Genomic DNA, 13671 nt, shown 5'->3' on the forward strand with positions numbered 1-13671 from the left:
CATAGGGGGGCCAGCAGGGGAGGGAGATAATATACTTACCCAGACGGGTTCTGCCCACCCTGATTTCAGTCAGCTTCCTCAGTGGGCTGCCCTTTGGGAGGGCGGCTACACCGGTAACAGTGGGGACTTCCAGAGATAGTAGCGAAGGTGACACTGTAGCTGGCGGGTAACAGAGGATTTGAGATCCACTGTTCCTCCTTGTCTTCCAGAGGTGGGGAACGAGCAGCAGGCTTGAGGACCCGCTGGTCTTCCCCCTCAAGTGTGGGAAAAACAGGTGGTGAGAGCCCACCTGCAGCCCGAACCTGAAAAATAAACTAAAAAAGAAAAAACATTGGCAGACCTGCAGAAAACATGTCTGCCTCCTACGGAAACTAATTCAAAACTGATTAGCTCAGTGTCTGCAGGAGGGGTATAGCTGAGAGGAGGAGATAACACTTTTTTACTTAGTGTCACCTCCTAGTGGCAGCAGCTGTACCCATGGTCTTCTGTGTCCCCCAATGATACGAGCGAGAAATGCTAGTATATATTAATATCGGTCGCTGAGTTGCAGTGGTTTCATGTAAAACACTCCCTTGAATCCTATTATTCTTTTTGTATATTTGCAGGAGAATACCGACATTTGCTTCGATGTTCTTATCAACAAAGTGGCTACTTTTAAGTAAGTGTTTAATATGTGATTGTTAAATCTGTTGACTAGTTGTACGCCATATATTAAAGGGAATCCATATAACTAAGGTATGTTCGCTGGGCGTATTTTTCCATCTACCACTAAATCCGCAGGGTTTTCAGTTGTATATGCTGCAGATGCGAATGCGGGTTTAGTCCCATCGACTGGAGCCACTCTCCGTGAAGCCCATCGTCATGGCAAGAATTGACACGTGCATTTTTTTTTTTTTTACTGAATCACCTTCTAAACTACTTTGTGGATTCGTGGATTCCATTGAGAAATCCTGTGGATTTTGTTGCAGAATAGACACCAAAATCTGAATGGAAAATTCTCTGCGTAAACATACTCGAAACATAATCCTTACCTAAAACTACCTTAGTCTTTTTTGAATATCGTCTAAGAGTTTGAGATCAACCTGAGATACCTGTATGGCAACAGGCAAGGTAAATACTAAGAATGAGACAGTCTATAATTGCCCTATGTAAAGGTGCCCCATGAGCAAACACTCAATCATTGGGTGAAATTACAGCGGGCGCCAAAATCATTGTTTCTGGGCAGAAGATTGTGTTGTGTGAACAGAGATCTGCTGCCCAAAAACATTGAATCTGTATGGAAACAATCGATTGCTCATCCCCATACATCGGAGGGGGATTGCTAAATATAAATGCAGCTCTCCCCTTGGCTTATGATCAGGCAATTATTGGGAATGAACAGTTCATTTCTTTACAGTCTAATGTTATGTGCAATGGAAGAAACTTGGAGGACAGCTAGGTACAGATTATGGGGCACATTTATTAAGACCGGCGTTTTAGATGCCGATCTTAATAAAGCCCTGCACTGGCGGTGGATCCGCTGCAGTTATGTAGAGACGCCACCACCGGTTCTAAATGTAAGATGGCTTCCATGCTGTCTTAAATTTAGACTATTTTCTACGCCTAAAGCAGGCGTAGAAAATGGTATATGAGATGAGCCTGACGACCCGTCCCCTTCTCTGCCCACTGCACGCCCGCTTTTTTAGACTTGGTGTGAGCAGGCAAAAGTCGCAGATTGGACCTTTGCGCCACAATCTGCGCCATAAATTTGCTTAATTTAGGCGTATTTCTGTTTAAAAAATGACCCCCTATATACTGAGAAGGCAACTGGTTTGTAGGGGGAGTAAAAGGGGTCATCTTCATGTGTATCAAACTACCATGACTAAACAGAGCAGGGGGTCCTTCAAAATCACATACAATGCATTAATGCATGGAATAGTCTTCAATCATGGCTAACTTTGCATCAAATGTTCCTTTTCTTTTAGAAAGCCAGGGGTATCAGGACATGGAGTTTATGAACTGAAGGATGAATATCTTGACCAATTCAATGTGTTCTTCTATCATTACACCAAAACCCAACGCAGTAAGGTAAAAAGAGACGCTGACTGATGTTTACGTCGTTTTGATTCATCAATAAGAAATGGCAGGTGTGGGTTAATGGGCTTTGTATTAATTTAACAAGCCCGTGTGACTGATTTTGCACAGCTCCATGTAAGTAGTGCATAATAATAGCAGTTGTTCACTTTGGACTTTTCCTTTTTGTTCCCTAGTGATAAGCTAATCATGGGCCTCCAGCATTCAACTCTTGTGTGTGAGGGTATTTGGCAGCTAGAGTTTAGTGTGTCTGCAGCGCCCCCACAGGAGAATTGAAGCATAACACTGTGCGTTTGAGGCATGGAATTAAAGGGATTCTGTCACCTCTTTTTACCCTATAGAGATGCGGACATGCACGGTTAGATCGCCGCTAGCATGTCCGCAATATACTTGTCCCATAGCTCTGTGTGGTTTTATTTAGGGGAAAAAATTATTTTATATATATGTAAATCAGCCTGGTAATGAGCCCAAGGGGCTGCACTAACCGTTCTGGAGCCCAGCACCGCCTGTAACCAGCGATCTCCTCCTTGCTCACGAAGTCAGATCGTCGTAATCTCGCGATGTGCAAGCTCGCGCATGCGCAGTGCCGGCATAGTGTTCCTTCCCTGTGCTGGCATCAGCCTCAGGGAAGGAACTGCGCATGCGCGAGCTCACGCATCGTGAGATTACGGCGATCTGACTTTGTGAGCAAGGAGGAGATTGCTGGTTACAGGCGGTGCTGGGCTCCTTCACAGGGGGGACGGGCTGGGCTCCAGAATGGTTAGTGCAGCCCCTTGGGTTCCTTACCAGGCTGATTTACATATATATAAAATCATTTTTTCCCCTAAATAAAACCACACAGCGCTATGGGACAGGTATATTGCGGACATGCTAGCAGCGATCTAGCCGTGCATGTCCGCATCTCTATAGGGTAAAAAGAAGTGACAGAATCCCTTTAAGTTCTTGACCAAGGGAAGAAAATATGATAAAATAATAAAATATGCAGTATTGACCTGGTAAATACCATCGCTTTCCCATTACCACCTCTTCGGTAGAGATGACATCACGTTAACAACATGTGACTGCTACAGCCAATCACTGACCTTAGTGGTCAGGTGAACCAATGTCATTGTGGAGCCCAAGACTAGCTCCTTTAACATGAAGCTAGTGCTACGGATATATATTAATACACAGATCTGTATTTTGTTGGTTAATATTTCTACTTCAGTAGTTAACATTTTTTTTACAATTTTTTTTTCTTTTTCACTTACAGGCTGACCACACACAGAAAAAACGGCGGAAACAAGAAAATAGCTCTGAAGGTAAAGCCTGTCAACTCTCAATATCAGCTAACTAAGCCGGCTATATATGTTCCATAGTAAACTACATTTATTTGTGTATGAATTTACTCTTTGTCTGTACAGCGTTACCACCTCCACCTCCTCCAGAGTTCACTCCAGCTTTCCAGAATGTCAGCAACCTGCTGTGCTGTGATGTGATGATGCACCTTCTCCGGACTATCGTACAGAGGGCAGCAACACAGGATGCAATCTTGTGGACTGAAGGCATGATACAAATGGTACAGTAATGTTCATATGTTGCTATTATTCCTACCAACAGGAGTATATTATAGGCAGGGTAAAAGGGGCAATTGCACAGGGCCTCAACCACCTAAGAACCATCATCTCCCAGTTATTCCAACTCTTCCTAGAGCTCCCCAGCAAGCTTAGTGGAAAACATTAGATTGTTGATGAATCCACATCTGCTGACAATTGTCCTATGTCTATGGCCAGTTTAAAGGAGTTGTACAACCTCAAACAAATGTTTAGCGAGGGCTGATAAAGGGGGAAAAAACACACTCCCCTACACAATGCCTCCTCACTGTGGGCCAGTGGAAGTTTTTGGGGCAGTATTTTGTGATTGACTGTGGTATTTGGCTCTGTTTGGGTAATATAATGTGCCACAATATGGTATTCCTGGCCCTGTCTACTTGTGTTGGCCCTGCCTTCCATCAATATGGACCCGACTACAAAACAGGCCCACTTTTAGTATTTTTTTCCAGGGCCACTTTACGTTTCACTTTGCCCCTGTCCATAATAGAGCCTCTAATGCAGAAGTGAATGAGCCATTATGTGTAAACAGACCTATATGTTCTTCTGTTCATTTATTTGCCAAATATATAGTGTGTGTTCATTGTATATTTTTTATATCATTGTAGGCGCTTCATATTGTAGCTCTGGGTTTGATAGAAGAAAAACGTCAGCTACAGAAGGCTGCTGAGGAGGAAGTGACATTTGATTTCTATCACAAGGCATCACGTAAGTAAGATGCTATTCTAAGTACATTGGGGGGGAATTTACCAAGGCTGACTTTTCTAACTCCAGTCGTGATCTATAAGCGGTGGTGTAAGATGTGCTTTTACTTGCTGTCTTAGGTTTTGGCACATAGGTATTCTTCTTGTGCACTAAAATAGAGCTGTTATATGATGACGCTCCCACATGAGCTAACTTCCATAGTTTATTTTACAGTTCGAACCTAAATTCATATTTCAATAGGGTGCATAGAATGGTACCGCATTTGTTTGATGAAATATTCTTGTACTAGCAGGAATTGGAAGTTCAGATGTGAATGCCTCAAGTCTTGTGACTGTGCTAGAGAAGCTGAAAGCTGTGCCGCAACTGGAGGCCCAGAAGGACATGATAAGCTGGGTATGGCAGGTAAGGACAGGTGTATATTGCATTTCTAGTGTGGGAAAGTTTTATCTCCAGCTCAATCAGCATGTGATCATGAACTATCATTTTATAGTAGATAAACTGGCATGGCTTTAGTAGTAGTAGTAGTAGTAGTAGTCGTAGTAGTAGTAGTAGTAGTAATCATACAATTGGAAGTCTTAATACACATTAAATGTCAGGGTAAAGAAGGATCAGAAGTTGGGTATTAACATTTAGTTTAAAAAAAATCACAGAAAAAACTAAGATAAAAACAGCCTGCACGGTATGATATACAAACATATTTTCTCGCCCATATTCCTTGGGGGACACAGGAAACCATGGGTATAGCTCTGCTCCCTAGGAGGCGTGACACTAAGTGAAAGCTGTAAGCCCCTCCTCCATCAGCTATACCCTTCAGCCTGGAGAAGAGACTGCCAGTTTTTGCTTAGTGTCCAAGGAGGCAAGACACCCCCTGCTTATGCAGGGTTGTTTTCCTATGATTTTTTATTTTTGCGTTATTTGTTGTTTTTAATTCGGTTTTTTTCTACTTACAGGGACAACAGAGGCGCATTAGACCCCTCTGTTTCTCCCGGGGTTGAGTTGCGCCAGTGCCGGTAATTCCGCACTGCCGCCTCCCCCACAGAAGACAAGGTGGACCAGGGCAGCCTCGCTCCCCTGCGTCCCGCCAGCTCAGGGTCGCCCGCACGCCAAGTCCCTCCCCCGGCTTCCTGCCACTGCGGTGCCAGGAGCTGAAGGGGCGACCCCGCTGGATGGATTTGAGGGTGAAGACAGCGTATGGTGAGACAGGCTGCTCCAGCCTCCCCTTCCTCTCCCACCGCTGCTACAGGCCTCCTGGGCTCCCATGGCCACTGTTACTACATGGCCACTGCTACATCGTGCGCCACCCCTCCCCCCCCCCCCCCCCGGGCATATATCGGGACCGTTATCGGGCAGGGGAGTTTATCTGGGCAGGTCCTTGGCAGGGACGCTACCTTCAGGGGACGGCTGCAGGAAAAAAAAAAAAAAAAAGCAAGCCGTCTGCCACATCCAGGCGCGGAGGGGGCCGCTTTCTTGGCGTGAACGGCGCCATTTCAGGCCGGCACTTCATGATCCTTGGGGGTTAAAATCATTTTGCCGCGCGCGCGCGGCTCTGCTTCAGAGCGGCAGAGAGGGGGCGGAGCTTCCTACATGCGCTCCGCTACTTCCGGGTTCATCGCACAGTGCTGCGTGGAATCCTCTCTGCAGTGCGATCCGAAGCCGGTGCTGCTGCCTCTCCTCCACAGCCTCCTCAGTCTGTTCCCCTTACCGCTTCCGCTTGCATCATCCGGGTCTGGTAGGACTTTTAACCCCCTCCGTGCCACAGTACTGTCGCTTGGGTGTTATCCCCGTTTCTTTCCTTGGGGTCTCCCACTTTAAGTGCAACATCTTTGTTCCACCATGTCAGACCCTTCTGCAGCCGCCAAGCCTTGGTACCATGCCTGTACTGCTTGTAGGGAACCCTTTCCCCGGGGGCAGTCTGATCCGCACTGTACTGCATGCCGGGCTCCACCGCAGCCTCAGTCGCCCGCTGTGTCGCTCCCTGCTGCCTCTGACCCGCCTGACTGGGCTAGATCCCTGTCCCAGGCCGTGGAAAGCCTCACTCATGTCGTGGGCCGCCTAATAGACAGGCCGCCTACCCCGCAGGACGCCACTCTTACTGTCGCGCCCTCCGGGTCCACCGCTTCTGCCGCTGCAGCGGGTTCACTCTCTTTTAGTGACCCCTCCCGAGCTAGGCACTCTCAGAAGCGTATTAGAGTAGAGCGAGCCTCCTCCTCGGATGCCTCCCTCTCCCCGCCACGCGTGCGCACCCAGACGAGCCTCTCCTCTCCAAAGGATTCGCTCTCTGAAGGTGAATTGGCGGTTTCAGATTTGGAAATGGACTCGGCCCTGCCGTCCAAGCTAGCCTCAGCGATGGGTCAACTCATCTCTGATATTCGTGACACCTTTAAGGTGCAGGATGATCCCCCTAGCTCGGACGCAGCTAGCGTCTCATTTATCAGACCCAGGCAGGTCTCAAAAGTCTTTCCAATCCACTCTGATTTCTCCTCTGTGGTGTCTAAGGCTTGGGCTCGCCCGGACGCCCGTTTTGTCAACCCCAAGAAGCTGGACATTTGCTATCCTTTTCCAGCAGATGTCGTGGCCACATGGTCTTCCCCACCCAAGGTGGACCCCCCTGTGGCCCGGCTGTCAAAGAACACGGCCATCCCTGTTCCCGACGGGTCCTCTCTTCAGTCAGCGGAGGACCGTCGCATGGAGACCCTTTCTAAGGGCATTTTTGCTGCCTCCGGTTCTGCTCTCAGACCGGTTTTTGCCTCTGCTTGGGCAGGGAAAGCAATTTCCGCTTGGGGTGCGCAGCTGGAACAGGAGTTGGACTCGGACGTCCCTATCCAGGACCTGCGTTCCTTGGCCCAGCTTATTGTTCGGGCCGGGAATTTTGTTTGTGAGGCCTCCCTTGATGCGGGAGCCCTTATTGCACGCTCCTCCGCCCTGGCAGTTTCCGTCAGGAGGGAGCTCTGGCTGAAGGTTTGGAAAGCGGACGCTGCCTCCAAACGTTCCTTGGCGGGGCTACCGTTTGCGGGTTCCCGCCTTTTCGGGGTCCGCCTAGACGAACTTATTTCGGAGGCCACGGGTGGTAAAAGCACCCATCTTCCTCAACCCCAAGCCAGGGGCGCCCCCCGCGGACGCCCTGGTGCGTCTCGTTTTCGGTCCTCCCGCAGGGCCTCTGGGGCTCCCACCACAGCTGCCGCTTCGGCTCCTCCCCAGGACAAACATAGGAAGCCGTTTTTTCGGGCGCAGCCCTCCTGGCGCAAGCCGCAGGCTGCCCGCACACCCGCAGCAAAGCAATCCTCTGCCTGAAGGCGCGCCCCCACCCACCCGGGTGGGGGGCCGGCTCCTCCTTTTCAGGGACGTCTGGTTGGCTCACGTCTCCGACGCCTGGGCCCTCGAAATTGTGTGCTCCGGATACAAAATCGAATTTGCATCCTTCCCTCCAGATCGGTTCTTTCGCTCCCGCCCGCCACGGGACCCGAAACGCGCGGTTGCGTTCTCCGCGGCCGTTCAAGCCTTACTGGACAGGGGGGTGATTACCCCCGTTCCTCTAGAGGAAAGGTTCCAAGGGTTCTACTCGAACCTCTTTGTAGTTCCCAAGAAGGGAGGTTCCATGCGGCCCATTTTGGACCTCAAAAAGCTCAACCGTTTTCTCCTCCTTCGACGGTTTCGGATGGAGTCCCTCCGTTCCGCGGTAGCTTCCCTGGAGCAGGGAGATTTCATGTCTTCCATCGATATACAGGATGCCTACCTCCATGTTCCGGTAGCCCGGTGTCACCATCGCTTCCTCCGATTCGCCGTGGGGGACCTCCACTTCCAGTTTGTCGCCCTTCCCTTTGGGCTGGCAACAGCCCCCCGGGTGTTCACCAAGGTCCTGGCCCCGGTTTTGGCCTTACTCCGTTCCAGGGGTGTTTTTCTGCTACCGTACTTGGACGATATCCTCATCAAGGCTCCGTCCCTTTCTCAAGCGGTTGCCAGCGTGGATCTCACTCTAGAGACTCTGACGAGGTTCGGTTGGGTCATCAACTTCCCCAAGTCCTCCCTTCCCCCCTCCAGACAACTGGTCTTCCTGGGAATGCTTTTAGACACGGGAGCGGCGGAAGTACGTCTTCCCTCGGAAAAACGTCTGATCCTCCGTGGGGCGGTTCGGGGTCTCCTTCTCCACCGTCGACCGTCCTTCCGCTTCTGCATGCGGGTCTTGGGGCAGATGGTTGCCTGCTTCGAGGCGATCCCGTTTGCGCAGTTTCACTCCCGCCCTCTCCAACGGGCGATCCTCTCCTCCTGGGACAAATCGCCGCAGTCTCTGGATCATCCCTTCCATCTATCGCCTCCGGTGAGGTCATCTCTCCGCTGGTGGTTACAGTCCCCTCTTCTGGGCAGGTCTTTTCTGCCACTCAACTGGTTGGTGGTTACAACCGATGCCAGTCTCTTGGGCTGGGGAGGCGTGTTTCCTCCCCGATCCGTCCAGGGCATTTGGTCTCCGTTGGAGTCCAAACTCTCGATCAATGTCCTGGAGCTGAGAGCGGCCTTTTTGTCTCTACGACACTGGACTCATCTGTTGAAAGGTCATCCAGTTCGTGTACAGTCGGACAACGCCACGGCTGTGGCGTACATAAACCACCAGGGGGGCACTCGCAGCGCTGCTGCAATGAGGGAGGTCTCCAGCATTCTCCGTTGGGCGGAAGCCCACGTCCCGGCCCTATCGGCAATTTTTATTCCAGGGGTGGACAATTGGGCGGCGGACTTCCTCAGTCGCACCACTGTCGACCCCGGCGAGTGGTCTCTTCACCCGGAGGTATTCGAGGCCATTTGCCTTCGTTGGGGCATACCGGACGTGGACCTCATGGCCTCCAAGTTCAATCACAAGGTCCCCGCCTATCTGTCCAGGGCCAGGGATCCGGGAGCTTGCGGAGCCGACGCCCTCGTTCTTCCTTGGCGAGGCTTCGCGCGTCCATACATATTCCCTCCCATCCCACTCCTGCCCAAGGTCCTTCGGAAGATCGCGGCGGAAGGCGTCTCGGTGATTCTGGTCGCTCCGGACTGGCCCCGCCGGTCTTGGTATGCCGACCTCATGCTGCTCCTGGCAGACGCGCCCTGGCCGCTGCCCGCCAGGGAAGATCTTCTCTCTCAGGGACCGATCTTCCACCCGCGTTTAAGGTCCCTACGTTTGACGGCGTGGTTGTTGAGACCACCGTCCTGACACGTAGGGGTTTTTCTGCGGACGTCGTCCGCACCATGATCCGCGCCCGTAAGCCGTCCTCTTCTAGGATCTATTATAGGACCTGGAGGACCTATTTGGGGTTCTGCGCCGATCTGGGGATTCCTCCGCTCCGCTTTTCTCTCCCCACCGTTTTGTCCTTCCTGCAGAGCGGACTTGCCCAAGGTCTGGGTCTTAGTTCTTTGAAGGGTCAGGTGTCTGCGCTGTCCATTTTGTTTCAGCGCCCACTGGCCCCCCTTGGTCCTGTCAAGACCTTCCTTCAGGGCGTGGCTCACGCGGTTCCCCCGTACCGGCCTCCGGTACCGCCCTGGGACCTGAACCTGGTTCTCTCAGCGCTCCAGGCTTCTCCTTTCGAGCCTCTGCGGACGGTTTCCTTGCGACTTCTGTCCTGCAAGGTTATTTTCCTTGTAGCCGTCACCTCTCTTCGGAGGGTGTCCGAATTGGCTGCACTCTCCTGTCTGGAACCTTTCCTAGTGTTCCACCAGGACAAGGTAGTTCTTCGTTCGGTCCCTTCCTTCCTTCCTAAGGTGGTCTCCGCCTTTCATCTGAACGAGGACATCGTTCTCCCCTCTTTGTGTCCTTCCCCTTCCCACCCTAGGGAGAGGGAACTTCATCGCCTAGACGTTGTCAGGGCGCTCAAGGTTTACCTGGAGGTAACCAGCTCTTTCAGGCGTACTGACTCGCTCTTTGTGGTTCCGGAGGGGTCGCGCAGAGGGTTGGCGGCATCCAAGGTTGCTATCGCCCGTTTTGTCAAGATGGCTGTTACTGAGGCTTATCTCGCCAAGGGCAAGGTTCCGCCCCTCGGTGTTACCGCTCATTCCACTAGAGCGGTCGGGGCTTCCTGGGCTCAGAGAAATCGGGCTTCTACGGAGCAGATTTGCAAGGCGGCCACTTGGTCCTCCTTGCACACCTTCACCAAGTTCTACAGGGTGCATACTCATGCGTCGGCTGACGCTGCTTTAGGCCGTCTGGTGTTGCAGGCGGCAGTTGATTGATGCCTCCGGTGTTGGTCTAGTTTGTTCTGGTCCCTCCCTTCTGGGACTGCTCTGGAACGTCCCATGGTTTCCTGTGTCCCCCAAGGAATATGGGCGAGAAAAGGAGACTTTTGTATTACTTACCAGTAAAGTCTCTTTCTCGCTCTTCCTTGGGGGACACAGCACCCGCCCTTCATTTGGGTTTACAGTTGTGGTTCCGGCTTGGTTGCCCCCGTTGGGGCTTGACGGTTCTTTTTTCCGGTTGGTGGTTATCTTTCACTACTTGGACACGCAACTGGCAGTCTCTTCTCCAGGCTGAAGGGTATAGCTGATGGAGGAGGGGCTTACAGCTTTCACTTAGTGTCACGCCTCCTAGGGAGCAGAGCTATACCCATGGTTTCCTGTGTCCCCCAAGGAAGAGCGAGAAAGAGACTTTACTGGTAAGTAATACAAAAGTCTCCTTATTGAAGAAAATCACAGAAATAAGATAATAATGCACTTAGTAAAGTAGATGCAAACATTATATGTGGACAAAGTCCTCACTCTGATATGATAATATCTGAGACACTTAGCCAATATATTTTGATTAAAACGCATCTGTGCCCACCTACCAAGCGCCAAGGTGGTCTTAGGTCAGGCGGGTCCTACGCTAAACCTACCTAAGCCATTGGGCTTCTATGTTCAGGAGCGCAGACGCCGCACATATGGTGTGCTGCTCCTAGTCACCTCCATGTGCATCAAGCAACCGATGGGAGGAGGAGCAAGCACACCTATATGTACCACCTAATCAAGGCGCTCTATTGGATAGGAAAGGCAAAAGTGCAGAGGAATGCTACTCCCAAGATAAAATAGGTGCGCATTCACACTTGAAGGTGCCACTCCCTCAAGCAAATACTACATAGACAAAAAAATCACAGAAGAAACTAAGATAAAAACATCCTGCACGGTATGATATACAAAGTAGTAGTAATCATAGAATTGGAAGTCTTAATACACATTAGATGAATATCGTCCAAACCTGCTGATTTCGGCAGGACTGGCCAACCATATGATGTGTGTAAGGGTGTCTTGATTCTTCCCCAGCAGTAAATGTCAGGGTAAAGAAGGATCAGAAGTTGGGTATTAACATTTAGTTCTCGAGGAAGATCATCCTCCGCCAGAGGTGTCTAGCTGCAGCCTATTTCCCTTTCCCTATTGAGATCCCATGCACAATTGTGCATGTATATAAGGAAAAGAGGGGTCAGAAAGGAATAATCGACAGCCAAGCAAGCATTCGGCCAACAGCTATCTAATCTGTATGGCCTGTTTATGGTTGGTGCACCTAAAACATTGTTAGGACTTTGTGACTGTGGTCACATTTGAGAAGCCATGCTCAACATCGTATAGCTCACTTCCATTAACCTGATGTCTACATTGCCCACATTACTCAAGTGAACCAAATCTGTAAGGTGGAGGATCCATCGGTATTCCCATCTGATGCCACTCTTATAGGGTTTGGCCGCTTTATGGTGAGATTGTACAAGTGTATGTGAAATAGGCAACTAATAAACAGTAATTCAGTACTACTGATGGATGTGGTGGGTTACATGACCTTCAGTCTCTGTCCATTCTCAGGACAGTAGTAGTGTGCCATCCGCAGAAGACTTAACTTAACAAGGGTATTACTTCTAATAAGGATATATTAGTAAGTTGTCATTTCACATATATTCTTGCAAACGATCCTTTTATGCTGGAAATAAGCATAAATACGTTTTCCTGATCAGCCTGGGGGACAATCGGCTGTTTGACGAGGAGGCAGCACTCCGTGTGAGCTCTGCTTCCTCTTTGTTACACTACCCATCATCTCCCTTGCAGCAGCGGCGTAGTGTAATTACAAGTTTTCACTCCATTCAAGTGAATGGAGCGAGTACTTGTAATTACATTGCACTTGTGAGACAAGGAAGCTACGCTCACATGGAGCTCCGTCTCCTCTTGAACCAGCTAATCGGCGGGGGGCTGCCATGTGTATACTGCCTGCACAACTCCTTTAAGGGACATACCTTACTCCTTTAAGGGACATACATAAGCTATTTTTTTGTAGTTAGACTTTAATGAGCTTTTGTTGTTCTAGTTGTTGGAATCTGTGAAAAGGCTACGTGAGAAATCTGGCCAGACAGCAATCGCTATGTACTCATCTGATGCTGGTAAAGTGGATGAGGTAAGCTGCGAAAGCTTAATATCTTTTTTTTATTCCGTCATTTAAGATATTGGGGCACTTTTTAGACGCCGGTCTTAATAAGCCCCTGCGCTGGCGGTCGATAGCCGAAGGTATTGTAGAGGCGTCGACCTCCTACATAACTTTGGCGCATCCACTACCAATTTTAAATGTATGATAGCTTCCTTGCTGTCTTACATTTAGACCATTTTCTACACCTAAACCAGACATGGGCCCGTCTCCATGCTTGCACACGTCTCTCCCCCTTTTATAGACCTGGATTGAGCGGTGAAGAAGTTGCAAATTCTGCCGCAACATAGTGTGCAACAGAATCTTCGCCAGATACAATCCACAAAAGTGGCGTAAATCTGCATGGTCAGGTTTTTTGTAGCCGTTCTGCTCTCTAGCTAATTGATGAAGCCTCTGAATGCAGAACCCTGCTCTAATAACGCAGCATGGCTTAAAGGTATATGGAAATTCGGGTTATAAACTAGGAGTGAAGAAAGCGTGATACAGAACTGAATGGAGAGCTACTGGGCAGACAAGAAAATTCGGCTAGCTTTTTTAAGGTTTACCTGTTTATATGAACTATACTGCACTCATTTATCCTTTTACCTATGTGGGTAACCAATTTCCTTTCTGCTTTTAGGGACAGAGCGCCCAAGACAAAGAGAAAAGAAAACGGAAAGCAGAAGCAGCAAGACTTCACCGCCAGAAGATCATGGCACAGATGTCTGCCATGCAAAAGAATTTCATTGAAACAAACAAACTTTTATATGACACCGCTCAGGAAGCACAGGCGACCTCCATTCCCATGGAGGAGAAGTGAGATATTTAATTTGCTAAGCCATTAGAAGACTTTTGAACTATATTTGAAGGGGCTGGCTGACTCATTCCATTAGCTAAGCCAGCCTCACTATCTGTCATGACTGATGC

The 13671-nt window shown here is 49.7% G+C and overlaps 1 protein-coding gene across 2 annotated transcripts in view; it reads left to right on the plus strand.

The window, feature by feature from the left end:
* UBR1 (ubiquitin protein ligase E3 component n-recognin 1) overlaps positions 1 to 13671 on the plus strand; it is a 144732-nt gene that overhangs the window by 65423 nt on the left and 65638 nt on the right. For both annotated transcript variants that reach the window (XR_005774952.1, XM_040412845.1), the window contains exons 22-29: positions 606 to 658; positions 1965 to 2067; positions 3326 to 3374; positions 3477 to 3631; positions 4271 to 4370; positions 4660 to 4769; positions 12652 to 12738; positions 13385 to 13560. Coding sequence is in view for 1 of the 2 variants with exons in the window: in XM_040412845.1 (XP_040268779.1) it covers positions 606 to 658; positions 1965 to 2067; positions 3326 to 3374; positions 3477 to 3631; positions 4271 to 4370; positions 4660 to 4769; positions 12652 to 12738; positions 13385 to 13560 (833 nt within the window). In the remaining variant the exon portion in view is untranslated. The remainder of the gene's footprint in view (positions 1 to 605; positions 659 to 1964; positions 2068 to 3325; positions 3375 to 3476; positions 3632 to 4270; positions 4371 to 4659; positions 4770 to 12651; positions 12739 to 13384; positions 13561 to 13671) is intronic.

The sequence above is a fragment of the Bufo bufo genome, chromosome 11 (assembly GCF_905171765.1).
Source record: "Bufo bufo chromosome 11, aBufBuf1.1, whole genome shotgun sequence".
Taxonomy (NCBI): Eukaryota; Metazoa; Chordata; class Amphibia; order Anura; family Bufonidae; genus Bufo; species Bufo bufo.